The following is a 14,796-nucleotide window of genomic DNA, read 5'->3' as shown; positions in this document are numbered from 1 at the left end:
TTTGATTGAAATTTATCTTGTGAATACTTTCCTTAATAAACCGGCTTGTTATTACTATATTCATACATTTGGAACGAGCCTTGCGATAACATTAAAATCTGATAATCAAAAGAAGAAGAATGCTCTTCTTGAAATTCTGTTAAAACTTTTGCGGAAAAGTCTAAGACTACGTGTTGTTTAGTTTGAAAATTATTATGTTTTGATATGGACTTAGTAACCAAATAACTAAGTAATTAAGCTTTATGTGCAGTATATACATTAACAAACTTCTTACACGGTCTGATAATAAACATTTCTTGTTGTCAAGCCATCATCTCCATCCTGTGCAGACTGTTAGTATGGCGAAGTAGCGCTGAGGCACTTTTCCTGTGGGTTCCAGAGGTACAGACGGCTGTCTTCCTTCACCAGAGCACGCACTTGTTGACCGGATTCATCTTCGATCCAGGCTTGCATCCGAAGGCCTTCGCAAACTGAACAGAGTTCGAGACAGCTCCAGCAATCCTGAAAAATTTGGAGTGTTTTAATGAAAACAGTCAGAATCACTGCAGAGACTGGGAAAGACCTCATATGAAGGGGCCCGCCCAATTCCCCACGAAGGTAGATTGATCAAATGGGAATGCGATTGGCATCCGAAGGTTTTCTTTTACTGTCTAAATTCACCTAAAATATTCATTACTGGGACTGCCCCTTGAGAACAACTGTTGTACCTTAGATATTAAATGAAATCTTCATATTATAAGAGAAAAATTAAGGCTTTTTTTTTTTTTGTCCTCCCAAAGGGCATCGCATCTTGTGGCTAAAAGATAAGTATTTACGACTTTTTATTTCTTTCAGTTTAACATTAGTTTCATTCAAAATTTAAAAAACATTACCTCAAGATAATAAATATGTGATAGGTGTCACATATTTCTTTGGGCAAGAAACAACTCCATGTTTTAGTTATTTTATACTCAACTTGTGTATCTCGCGTGTGATCACGTATCCCCAATCCCCACAGGGTTCGCGTGTCCTAGAGATGCCAATCCTTGAAACGACAACCAATTACATCTACTACTCACCTAAATCTCTCCAAAGCATGAGGATCGCTGAGCGAATATTGGTAGTCGAATTCGGGGTTTTTCGTGTGACACCACGTCTGCAAGGCAAAACAGAAACGTTTTACAAATGTTAAGAGAATATCAAATCGCTAAATTTTAAGTTTTTATGTTTATTCATTAATCTGATATCTGTAAGGTGGATCCTAGAGTGAAGGAAAGAGACGACACACGCACAAAGCATCCTAGTTGTTAAGCATCAGCAACTGCGGCCATATTGCTCCGTTTATACTGTTGTAAATTGCATGTGTTCTGTGGTCAAGTTTCTGTTTGCTGAACGAAAACCTGAAGGAAAATCGAGTTTCCTGGAGAAAAGAGCCTTGCTACTCTCGCCTGAGCTCGACTAACTCAGCCACGTTTTGAAAACTTTAGGTCTTTTTCGCTCGGTGTGGGGAGAAACGAACGGGGATTCTACCAACTGTACTACCCAAGCGAGCCTAGTTTCTAGACAGGGATGGCTTCAACCCTGCGTGGACGGTGCATCTGCATTCGGCCCATCGCTCTCTGATAAACTTTTTGCATCAGACATTTTCATAACATCATCAATGCCACAAATTTTACGAATATCGACTTTGAGCTGTAGTTTATGGACTTCATCGTAATATAATTCAAACTCTTAACACGAGTTCCCGAGAATAGCACACTTGGTATAGTCGTTGTCCTGCCCACACCAAGTGACAAACACCTGAGTTCGAATCCTGTCGATAACGTGAGGAACATTTATGGGTCTTTTTCAGAGCATGGCTGAGTTAGTCGGTTTGTTCGACGAAAAACTCGCGTTTTTCTTCCAACAAACAAGCGAATACAGAGATATTATATATGGCGCCTAAAATACAAACAAACGTTTAAACGCACAGCATAAATGTGGAGAAAACATTAATTGATTTTTCGACGTGTTCTTGCCCTCGTGAGTGGCACAGTTAGTAGAATCCCTATTTACCTCACACCGGTGGAAAAGATCGGGGTTTGAGTCCCGACGATGACGTTAGAAATTTTTAAGGCCTTTTTTCAAAATGAGGCTGAGTTAGTCGGTCTCAGGCGAGGGTAACATGGTTTTTTCTCCCAGAGACTCGGGTTTTTTGTCCAGAAAACAGAAAATCGACCTCACAACACACGCAATTTACAGACAATATACACGGAGCAATATGGCCTTAGTCGTTGATGCTACTAAAAAAACCGTACTACAACCCAAACATTCTCAATTGAATTCAGAGCTGGTGAATTAGTAAACCAGGGTAGATGTTGGAAATCTTCAGAATGTTCCTCGAACTGTTCAGATGCAACTTATGCAGGACGCACAGTTGTGATGTCGTTTCAAAGAATCCATCTCAATCCGGGTAAAAATAAAGCATTGCAGAGTGACGTTGGTACGATACCAGAGTATCGTACCAATCTTCAACCTTTCAGTGAATTCCTTTCTGGCACGACAATGTCGTGCCAGAAAGGAATTCACTGAAGGTAACATAACCTTCTAGCGGTATGACTGGACCCATTCAGTATCAACAGAACATACCATGACATCACCTCTAGCAGCTTAAGTGATGGACGAAAAACAGTCTGGATACAAGGGCTAATAAGGTTCCCACCACACTTTCACCTATCACCGGTGTAAAAAAATTATAAATCGAGACTTGTTAGACCCCCATGATCTTTTCCCAGTGTTCCACAGTCTAGTACTGGCGTTGATGGCACTACTCCAGTCCAATGTTTCGAATTTTTACAGAAAAAGCCGACACGACTACGAAATCTCTGATTCTTCAACCCCGGTTCATATATCGGTTGAAAGTGGGTCTTTCTTTGCTTGAATTGAATTTTTAAGTGATTTGCTACATACTGGGCCTTCTATTCTGAACACACATTTCCTGCTGTCATCTTGGAGTCCCAACTTTCTGCCATATTTCTTCCTTTCAGAGCTGCAGTCTCGTTTCGTCTACCACTCCTTGTACGCTTTTGAGATGGTTGCTTTGGACACCATGATTTCCTTGTTTTCTGAATTCTGACTCCTGCTAAACGTGCTCCAATAGTAACACCTTTCTGAAAATCGGAAAGATCACCTTTTTCCCGATCAACTACGAAGCTCCAGGAAAGACAGGTGATCTTTCCTGGAGTTTCCAAGCGATTTACCTGTGAAAGCTTACATTTGCATACCGTACGTGTAATTGTTTGTTAACACGAATTGCAAAATGCATCTAATTTCTTGGCCACTGTAACACTTATTATTAATAATAATACTGACTTGTAGTAATAATTTAATTAACACTGTGACCTGAAAGAGGTCATTTGTTAACACGTCAGTAGAAGAACACAACAGAACAAAGCCCCTCTAAAAAGGATTTTGCCTTTTTCACAGACTGGAATATCTTTTTAATATAGTTTTAAAGGTAAGCTTTCGTATTAAGTTATTGTTCATGATATTTCTGCAACACATGTATAAACTGTTCTGAACTCACTCACTGTTGCGTAGCTGATGAAGAGCATCTGATCGGTGGTAAACTTTTCAAATCCAGGAAGCTTCGGTTCGGGTCCGTTTTCTTCTTCCCACTTCTTGTACGCCTGCAGAAAACGAAAGAGAGAACCTGTTACAGAAAAACAGAACGAACATTCGTCATTCGTTTAAAATGCTAAAACCTGCTATAATATCGGGTCTCATACGTGAAGCATTATTAAAATCATGATCTCATTGAAGAAATCTCATTCTTTCAGATTTCTTCTCTTTTATTAAAATGGAGAATCTCAAAAGGAGATTCTTACATACATTCTTTCTACAGAAGATACCTTTAAGAGGTATCTTAAAGGAGTTTAAGGAGTAATGCTGACCAAGATGGCCACTTACCAGGTAACTTTGCGTGAGCCCTCCATTATCTGCAATGTTCTCTCCCAGTGTTTGGACTCCGTTTACATGATATTCCTGGAAAACATTGCTAAATATTAGGATTAATCAACCATCATTATTACTAATTCAGTTCTTATCACTATCAATGCTGTTGTTTTAACTATTTACTATTATTTTAATAATATTAATTTCACTATGATTTTAATTTGTAATCCAATAGTGAGCACCCTTTAGGTTAGGATACTTCCGATTTCTAGATTTTTCTGTTTTACTAGGATGCCAGCTTTGAAATATCAAACAATTTGCAACAGGTTTTGTCATAAACTTGGATGAACAGTTTCTGAAAAGCAGTAAAAGAAGCTCTCTTTCGGTTTAACAAAATCAGAAATGCCGACTCTGACATTGCAGAATGTTCAGGAGTTCCATCCCCAGGAGGGGAAATGAACGTGCAAGTTAGCATTGAATACGCAAAGCAACGGAAAGCTTATCGAACCTGATGAGAAAACTGAACGCGTAAAGTGGTACGATGCACGCTCACATCTCCCCATCTCTGTGCACACATGTCTGTGCAACGATTTCTGGTTTGAAGTTATGAGAATTAAGAGAGTCACGGGATCCTTTAGACATTCTTTGAATCAACTTGGATGTAGATCGGATGCAACACCGAGTTCCTGAAGTGCCTCGCATTATTGAGTAAGTAAAAGCTCTAAGATCGGAATCCATATGGGAGGTGAATGAGGTTAAATGAAAAACGATGTCCATCTCCATTCCAGAGACAGGACTCTAGAAGACGACGAAATTTTAAGAATACAACACTTTAAGAAACCAGACACATTACTCAGACACTAGTGTTTAATTAAGACAAATCAACCAGATTTCACGAGGGTGATGCTGTTAGAAATCTTAGACAACGTTCATAAATAATCAATCGGGATTGCTAACAGAATAGGTGAAGTAATTCCGCAATTTCTTCACCTCCCTACCCTTGCCAAGAGCCTAACGTAGCCGAGTGGTCAGGAGCGTGAGTGCAGTAGCACGCACCCTTTGAGTGAACCGGGGTTCAAGCCCGTGACTGCTAAATACGCTTAATTTATATTGATGATTTTTAGTAAACTCCACTGACCTGGTCGTGCTGGAGTATAAACAAGGACATTAATTATCGAAAGTAAATAATGCAATGGACTTACTTTGTTCTCATATGTGAACGTAAACTTGCTGTACTGCTCCACGAAACATTCCGTCCGCTGATTGAATTTAGCTCGGAAGGAATTCGTCCACCAATTTCCATTAAGCAACCCACGAACGTCCCACATGCTACCTGCGGAGAACAAAACTTCGTCATTATGGTTGAAAAAACACAGAACATTAAAAGTCAGGTTTGGACGAGAAAAGCATTGATACACGCATGCCACTTTCATCTTGGACCATGTCACTCCAGTCTGTTGTGTGTGTGTGTTCGTTGCATGTTGTGGGGGTTAAAAACTCCCAATTAACTCATGTAAGGAGCTCAACTATCCGCCTGAGACTGGGTAACTTCAGCCTCGATTGAAGGCCACTTAGGAGTGCGAGTAGGAATACAGTCAACACCTTCCACAGCGTCACAATTATGAAAATATATTATCTGAATGCTTTGCTTCCAAGCGGTTAGTCTTAGCAGGACTTTCCCTGTTGAGCCTCGCAATCTTTTGATATGGAATAAAATCTTTTGATTCCGAGAAACACAACAAGTCAGATCAGCTGAAAAACACACGAAGTCACAAAAGGATGAACAAGGTTGGTGAACAGAGGTTGGTGGACAGCTACACGTATATTATAATGTGATTATTGAATTGCGAATTGTATTGGTGAGAGATTTTTTCTTGAATTACAGCAATATTACTTCCTATTTAATGCGGTTATTAAATGTCATTAAATGTCATCTGAACAGTCCCTTCCCCATTGTCAAAACCTCAGCGTTTTTCCTGATTCAAAGAAACAATTTCCGCATCATGACGTAAACTTTCTTTTTCTGTTTTCATTTAAATAATAGAAAAAGTTTACGTTTCTTACCATCCATCAGTGTACACAACGGAACCTTGACTTGTCGAAGTGGTTGTGTATTGAGCAATGGTTATTATGGGTTATGGGGAAGACTTCGAGAGAATTTCAAGGCTCTCTTCACCATCTCCGTCTCATTAATGAGTGGTTTAAAGAAACTAAATCCAAAATTCCGGCATTCAAGGTTTAGTTGGTTGATCAATAAAAACAAAAACATGCCGTTTTTCGTAATACTGTGGTTGTGAAGCCGGTTTTATCTAAGAAAAAAAAAAACTATACACGCTGTTTTTCAGAAAAGAGTTGACTGCAAAACATGGAAACATCACTTACCTGTGTTGTCGAACCCATGTGTGATTTCGTGTCCTATTGTTTCTCCAAGCGCACCGAAGTTCATGTACCTGAAAAGGGGACAAAACATTTAAATAACGTCACGTATAACACAGCGAGTAATGAAAGTGAAATCAATTGTGACAACAGAGAAGCAACAGGTTTAAATAAGAAATATCGATTGCAAAGTCTTGGGGGGGGATGTATTTGGCCCACGGCGTTAAGCGTTATGACTTCTGATGCAGTCGAGAAAACGGAAGAAGATCTTTTTTCCAAAAGAATGAACGACGACTAAAATTGGAGAAAAAATACAGGCGGTTCAAGGTCATTCACTTGGATTCCCCCATGCTAGAACTCTATCGAAGAAAAGAAAAAGCGACCTTGTACCTTCTGTTGTTTTTCTCTCTGCTATAGGACAAAGAAAATGACCAATTTAAGGAACATTTCAAGTTCATCTTAAAAGAATGAAAGAGACTTTGGAAGATTTTTTGGACGCCGATAGTCAAAATATGTGTAGAATTGAGCATTTTCGAATTTAATCAACTTCTTATTCAATGCTGAATTTAAATTTGCATTTAACACACACGTGCGACTGCTTACCATGGTCTGTTCTGGTCATACACCGGTGGCTGCAAGATGGAGAATGGCAGAGCTGAAAAGAGAAACAGTGGTTTAGTGGAGCTACAACGAAATATGTTTAATCTGTGATTCTCAAAAATACGGCGCACACCATTCGCGACTGACCCTAAACCCAACTTGTAAACAATTGTTTCAGGGACGCTTGTTGGCCCATGAGTACGTCTAAGTTTGACACTTTATCTAAAAGAAACAAGAAATCTCTCTGTATTTAATTTTTCCCCCTTTGATTAGTATGTTTTGCTGATCACAGATGGCAGTAGGTGCAAAATCAAAGTGAGATGATACCTAAAGTAGTATACGTAGAGGAATATAGCCTGATGGAACAGTGTACGCTGAGTGGATATAAATCATGGGATACGTAACGGGCAGGGCCACCTTCCGCACGGATAAGGGCAGCTATACGCGAGGCATTGAGTCCACTATTTCACGAAAGCGTTCCGCAGGTATTTCCATCCATGCTTGCTGCACCGCTGTCCGTAATTCCTTCTCATTCCTGGGTGGAAGATCCAAAGCTCGAACGGACCTCTCCATAACATCCCAAAGATGCTCTACAGGGTTAACGTCTGGTGAACGGGGAGACCATTCCATGGTGATAAAATCTGCAGAATACTCTTCAAACCATGTTCTAGTCAGGCTCTGTGGGGAGGCACATTGTCCTGCTGGAAGAGTCCATTGCCCTGCAGGTGCACGATGAGCATGAAGGGATGCAGATGGTCTGCAAGGATGGATACGTAACCTGGACCGTTCAAAGATGCGTCTAGAGTACCAGATGTTCAAACGTGTGCCAGTTGAACACGCCCAAGACCATTACCGACCGTCCGCCTGCCTGAACAGTTCCTTGTTGGCATAACGGGTGCATGTCTTCATGCGGTTTCCGCCAGATACACACCCCCTCCTGTCCGCTAGGAATAACTGGAAACGGAACTCATTGGACCAGGAGACCCGTCGCCAATCATCCAAGGTCCAGTGCAGATGTTCCTTTGCCCAGTTGAGGCGTAAAGTCCTGTGTCGTGGTGTTAGCAGTGGGACTGTGGTGGGTCCCATAAGCTAATGATCGCCTGATGGTCTTGGTGGAAACGTTTCTGTCACCTCCCTCGTTGAAATCGGCGGTGATTTGTGCCACTGTCGCTCTCCGGTTAGCTGGAACAATGCGAGGCAGGCGGCCACGTTCATCCACCACCATCTTTCTTCGCCCACAACGCTGTCGACGATGAGATGTTATTCCGGAAAAGGTGTATTCCCCATACACTCTTGATACTGTCGAACGCGGATAGTACAATTTCTGTGACACCTCCTCCGCGATAGAGTGATCTATGCGTCGGGCACCCACTATCATCCCTCTTTCAAATCGGTTAACTCACGACGTTTATCCATACTGACATCGAATTACCGTCTACGTGAATGCTGTGCCTGCATACCTGTGTCTACGTGAATGCTGTGCCAGCCAAGCGGTGGGTTCATCCACTAGCGAGAGGGAATGACAGTGTTGCGTTGACCAAGGACTAGGTGTTTCCATTAATTCGGTCCTTTCAGTGTAATCACATTGTCCTTCAGCTGTTCACCGATAAGATCAGTGAAAGAAGCCAATGGTGGACAATTTGAACCTCTGCGCTGGTTCACTACGTGCCACAAAACTCATTTTTCTGTACACACCCAATAATAATAATTTATGGGGTTTGTTGTTAATTTTATTTATTTTCTAATAATGTGTGTGTGCATCTTCCTGAGACATTCTGTTCTAATTCATAATTTATCACGCAGCTCCCTGGTGGTACTTACATATGGCATTGCCGTTTTCCATGTATTGGGCATTCACGTTCTTTTGAGAATCTTCTGGAATCCAGCTGTAAAGAAATATAGAAAGAAAGTCTTTTAATTCGAATTTAAAAAAATCGCTGTTCAATGTTTATGTCAACATTGATCATTTTATATAAAAAGCTACGACACGGTATTTCTCGTGCAGTTTGCCCGGCCAGGCTCTTAAGGATCTGTCTTCGGTACCTCCGATCCTTCGCAAACCTGCAGAGGTTGCCGTCAATTGATTGTATTGTGGGGAGCATCTCCCTGGGGAGAAAGCGGTCACTAAGGGCTAGTCTGTTCTAGTTGGCTGTGAGCGTGGGAGCTGACCTGAGTCCGGATAGATGGATTCTCCAGCCACACAGTTCCCAGATGCTTGGCTCCGACACCATTCCTGTTGTCATTTTGAGAGTGAGAACAAGGCGTTTTTCAAATACAAGATCTGGAAGTCGGGCAAAATTTAGTGAGATCGCCATCACAATTGCCCCCTGCTGAGTTGGACGACGATGTTTTTGCGTGATCCAACGAAGGAGTCAGTATTCGGCGGAGTACACGAATACTGGCTCCTTCATCGGTACATATACACCTCAGTATACGACGGAGTATACTGAGGTGTATACGTACCGACGAGTCACATCCAGATCCCTAACGTGGAGCAGTTCTTGTTTTGTGGTCCAGCGCATTTGACAGAATTTTGCTGTGAACTTGTCAATGTGGGGGTTGAAGCTCAGTTTATAGTCGAAGACGACTCCCAAGTCTGTATGCATCTTGACAACTGGGAAGGCAATCCCGTCTAGAGAAGCTTGGATTTCAGTGGGTTGGCGCTTTGGAGAAAAGACAATTTGGGCTGATTTGGCAGGGTTAATGAGGAGGCCAAATTGATGGAGATAGGATCCTAAGTCGTGTAACTTTTCACAGATCTTTTTATTGATGTTTGAGAGATGTTCGCCGGGGTTAACCTGAGTATATATCTTAATATCATCGGCATAGCAGAGTATGTCTTCTCTCTGTTGCACAAATGGAACAATAACTGCGGTGAATAATGCTCTGGAGAGGACTCCGCCTTGGGGAACTCCCGTAGTGATCTTTCTCCAGATTGTGTTGATCTGCTTTAAGAAGAATGGTTCTGTCAGAAAGCAGGGCTGTGATAAACCACATGTCACCTTTTATGTAGAAGTAGTTTTCTAGGAGGTGAACAAGTGAGGGGATACTGATGGAGTCGAAAGCAGCTTCCAGGTTGACGTACGTGACGGCAAGTTCTGCTTTAGCTTCTAGTGCACTGAGAATGGTGTTGGTTATCGATGTTAAATTGGTGACTGTGGATCTTCCTGGAACGGCATAGTGAATCTGTGGGGGTTTGTGAGGCATGATTTGATTGGTGATGGTGGAAAGTAATGTCTTCTCCATGAGCTTCAAGAGGCTGGAAGAATGAGAGAGATTGGCCTTAGCTGTTTAATGAGGGTTGCAGATTGGCATTTAGGGTGTGGCCTCACAGCATACCTGTTCCAGAGAGGGGGAAAGCAGTGCTGCGTTAAGACACAGTTAAAAATTGATAGTAGAGGATCGGTGATAAACGAGCTAAGACATTTAATCATGAATTGCGGCACAAGATCGGGGCCTGAAGTTGCGGTGGGCTGCAATCCGTTTATAGTTGCTTCATGGTGATGCGAACGGTGGCGAGCTTATCAGTAGGAACGTTATTGATGGGTAAGTTGCCTAGGTACATAGGGGCCATGGTGTTTGAGAACCGTGCAATGTGGTCCATCCACAGTTCAAGGTCCAGTGTTTTAGGAATTCCTGTGTGCTGAGAGTATAAAACGATTTGCGTTTTCGTAAGGTTGCATTTGAATGCTTTTTAATTGCAAATGATTTCTGGCGGTTGAAAACTGCCCGGGCTCTGGAGAAGGCAGTACGATCTTGAATAGCGCTTGACTCTTTCCATCTCTTATGCAGCGTTTGTTTTTCTTGAAAGTTGTTGTTCAATGCTGGTGTCCAAGTTCTCGAATGGGGAGTGATACAGACAGTATTTGTAGCACTATAACTTGCAATGGTTCGAATCCATCTGGTCATGAGGTCCACAGCTTGCTCGAGATCACAATTATTGAGAGCCTCCCAAGGTATCGAGGATGCAGCTTGGAGACATCGTGGTGGATCAAAGAATTTGGGTGCTGTGATGGCTTTTTTTCTTTTTTTGGCCATGGATATTGAAGTTAGTTGCGGCTAAGTGCAGGAGTATGGCAATTGGTTCGTGATCGGATTGAAATAGATTGTGAAGGCTGTCTTCGAGGTCTCATGGTGCTGAAGAGAATATCAGATCCAAGAGATTAGATCCTCTCGTGGGGTGGCAGTTAAGTAGGCTGATACCCAATGAATCCATACTGCTGCCATGGAATGTTGTTCCCACATCTGGGGTGGTGCCCCCCAAAACCTCTCTCAGGCTTCTTGATTCCATTCAGAAGAGGGCAGTTAGGTTAATTAATGATTCATCTTTAACAAAGTCTCTCCACTCGCTGTCTCATAGACGTACTGTTTCTGCTGCATGCCTCTGCTAATGAGTTTCCTAATAAGATGTGTGAGAGTAGGTGGAAGATTGAAATCTCCACAAATAATGTGCTTAGCAGAGGCTTGGAGATGATTTACCAGCCAGTGGAACACATCTTCAATGATGTTACTCTTTGGGCCTGGTGGTGGAATGTATACAGTTGCTCTGTCTATCAGGTTGGCATTGAGCTTAGGGGACACCATAGCAGCTTCAAATGCAAGAGCTTGGTTACCACAGAATGTACCAATGAGAAGATAAGAGTATTTCGACCCCCCCCCCTCTACGATCCTCTCTAGAGGAACAGAGCATCTCGTACCCGGTCTGAGCAGCGCAGGCACAGGAGTCCCGCCCATTCCCAAGCCACGTTTCGGAAATGCAGAGAATATAAATGCTTTTAGAGAAGAGAATCTGTTCGACAGTGTCTAGCTTGTTACAAATACTCCTTGCATTTTGATAGACAATTCGAATAGTGGTAGTCATAGTAATTGGAGTTCGTACATGTGTCAAGTCTCTTTTTAAGGTTCGCACTGGTCTACTGTGCATTGTGATGTGTACAGGGATATCCTTCACAAGTCTGGAGCCCTGGGGTTTGTCATTATAATCTGCTAAGAGTTGGAGTGAATGATATGTGGACAGTTTGTTTCCTATGGTAAGTTTGTTCTCAGTGAAGTTATCTGATTTCTCATGCGTTTTGTTGGCTTGGGACCTTGGTAGCTTTAATTGCTATTGCGTTTGATGTTGATGTCGGTGGTTTTTTGCGGTTCTTGGCTTCTGATCTAGGAAGGGTTTGACGAGGGTTCCAGGGAGCCATAGCCTTAGAACCAGCACGAAGCTCATCTTCTCTGGTGGCAGGTAAGGATGAAAGAGGCGTAGCTCGGATACCTGGTTCTCCTCTGTCTCACATCGATATTCATCCCGTGTACTTCTGCAAGCCAACATGGCCTTAATGCTGTCCGGTTTAGTAGTCGGTTCCAGTCGAGATATAAAGATTCGACCACGAGTCTGAACTGCTGTTATATTGTACGAATCAGCACGAGTCCCCTTCGAGGAAAGTTCTGTGGCATCTCTATTGCCGTGTTGTCTTCCATGTTCCATGTTCTGATATGTTGAATATGTCATCCGGGTTTTTTTTGAGTGAACATGTTGGTCGGTGAGAGATGCCAGGGAGTAGAGGCTGCCTATGAGCCCTGCTGGTGGGATCTTTTGGTTATTCTCAGCATCGTTTTGGCCGGTGACTATTTCTGCAAATGTGGGTTTTGATGCACCTTTTCCAGTATGGATTGTCTCCTTTAACCTTTTAGGTTTGGTATTATTTTGGATCGGTATTGTGGAGAGGGTTATCTGAGAGGTCTTTGAGTGGCTACCCCCGGTGTTGTTAGATGCAGGTTTGGAAGAGTTACCATCTTTGAGACCTGCATCTCTGCTATTGAGATGCAGGTCTCAATGATGGTAACTCTTATCGCGTTGTGTTACAGCTGCCATTGGACTAAGGGTGAGAGGCATATGAGCCATTGCATTATAAATAATTTGGGGAATATAATTCCTTTGAACGTTGGAATCGTGTATCAATTCTACTTCTTGTGGCTTATTTTCCCAGGTTCCCTGAGCCACCTGGATATAGTGTTTTCATTGGGCATAAATAAGGTTGCTAGTTGATTGTTGTTGATATGGGGGTTTGATGGCGCATAAGCTGCTTTGGCTATAATGCGCCTGTTGCTAGTTGACGCACTTGATTGGTTGGGAGACCTATTTCTTGTTTCATGTCATTGTTCTGTACACGAAGCTGCCGGTTCTCTTCACATAAATTCTACAGTCTGTCAGAGATTGGTGTGAATTTCCACATTATGTTTTCCAGAAATTCTTCAGTTTGCATGGAGAAGAATTTCATGTATTCTGCAGAGATGCCATCAGTGTTTTTCAGGAACCTGTTTTGCTCATCATTAAGGAAGGCACTTTCCGCTTGGCTTTCTTTCCTGCATTCCACAGGGTTTTCATGTGTCGTGATGATTGGTTGTTGACTGCAGACCTCTGAGTCCATTTCACACTCCGGGTTAACCGCTACTGAGTCAGTTTTACTTGCAGCGTGAGTCTGATTTTCTACCTCCGTGTCATCCTGGATATCCACATATTCCGTTGCATTTGTCATTTGTTCTTTACTTTCTTTGCAGAATGGGCAAATGTACTTTCGAAGTCGCTGCTTGTTGAACCGCTTTATGTCGCATTTGGTACAGGCCACACAGTAAAATTGCCGACATGACGTACATTGGATTACTCCTTCCTGATGATCTACTTTACAACGGAAGCACGTGGGAGGGTTTGCCGAAATTTCTGATTCTGCCATACTTTGCCTTTAGGTTGAAATTTGTCCGACTAATTACTTTTCTGCGAAGAATTAAAACCGCTTGTATTTTAGGTGTTCTCTTCACGATGGTTTGCCTGTGGGAGTCTAAACAAGACGGGTTATGCAGTACCTTTATGTGCACTTCTGAGGATTGATACAGCCATTGTATTTTCTGCTGAGAGGGGAGTTTTTAAAGCTGAAGGGGTAGAGAAGTTTGACGTACCCTGGGGGTTCAGCAGCGCAGGGCTTTGTGACTTCTCAAGGTTGACCACGATGTCACCATACGCCTTTAGGGCAATAGAGTTTGCTAGCTGTATACGGGTTAGAGCTAATGTAATGGAAGCATTAGCAGAAATAAAAAAACATGAAATACCTGTTTGTTTTATGATGGAGATGATGGCTCATCCGTGTTGGGCGGAAGAAGAGGAATCCATTAGTACTTGAATCATGCTGTATGGTCAAGGAGAAGTATCTAAAACTTGCTATCTATGAAGAGCATACACTGACACGACATACATCAACTCGCGCAAGCGCATTTAACCATTTACGACTTGCCGATGACATTGTGATCATAAGCCATGACCCCAAAGAATTACAGGAAAATCTTAATCAGTTATGCAGAGTTATTAAGGATTTCGGACTAAAGATGAATATGGCTAAAACAAAAGTAATGATGAACAAGTATGCCACAGAAAGGGAAATAATGATTGAAGGAGCAGAAATTGAAAGCTGGTTTCATATACATATCCGGGAGAAGTCAATAGATGTGATAATGAGAAATGGCTGGAATTCAAGAGAAGAATAAATTTTGGATGGATAGCATTCAGTAAATATAGTCGCATACTGAAGAGCAATGTCCCAGTTTGGCTGAAACGCAAAATAATGAACCAATGTATACTCCCCACCATGACTTATGGAAGTGAAACTTCGGCACTCACCAAAGGAATGGAAGAGAAGTTGAAAAGTATACAGCGAAGACTGAAACAAAATAATCAGGCTGACGTAATTATGTGGGCTACAGAGCTTGCAAACCAGACATCACAGAGGTGACCTGATTGAGGTTTATCAGGCTCTGAGAGGGATTAAAATGAATGTAGGTGGAATTCTAACTGTTATAAAGAATTCCAGAACTAAAAGTCAAAAATTCAAATTTTAGGGGTTCAGGTTTAGATTAGATTGTAGGAAG

The 14,796-nt window shown here is 42.1% G+C and overlaps 1 protein-coding gene across 1 annotated transcript in view; it reads right to left on the bottom strand.

The window, feature by feature from the left end:
* Positions 1–262: 262 nt before the first annotated feature.
* The window catches only part of LOC150089085 (neprilysin-11-like), a 33,194-nt gene continuing 18,660 nt past the window's right edge, over positions 263–14,796 (bottom strand). The window contains exons 14-21 of the mRNA XM_090371044.1: positions 8,710–8,774; positions 6,892–6,943; positions 6,295–6,362; positions 5,115–5,245; positions 3,928–4,002; positions 3,549–3,647; positions 1,059–1,135; positions 263–501 (exon numbers count right to left, since the gene is read on the bottom strand). Of these exons, the coding sequence (XP_090227170.1) occupies positions 402–501; positions 1,059–1,135; positions 3,549–3,647; positions 3,928–4,002; positions 5,115–5,245; positions 6,295–6,362; positions 6,892–6,943; positions 8,710–8,774 (667 nt within the window). The 3' untranslated portion in view covers positions 263–401. The remainder of the gene's footprint in view (positions 502–1,058; positions 1,136–3,548; positions 3,648–3,927; positions 4,003–5,114; positions 5,246–6,294; positions 6,363–6,891; positions 6,944–8,709; positions 8,775–14,796) is intronic.

Source organism: Mastigoproctus giganteus, chromosome 3, assembly GCF_048544385.1.
Source record: "Mastigoproctus giganteus isolate SK-2022 chromosome 3, ASM4854438v1, whole genome shotgun sequence".
Classification (NCBI taxonomy): domain Eukaryota; kingdom Metazoa; phylum Arthropoda; class Arachnida; order Uropygi; family Thelyphonidae; genus Mastigoproctus; species Mastigoproctus giganteus.
The sequence above is the reverse complement of the archived record's forward strand: the minus strand, read 5'-3'. Positions and strand labels throughout refer to the sequence as shown.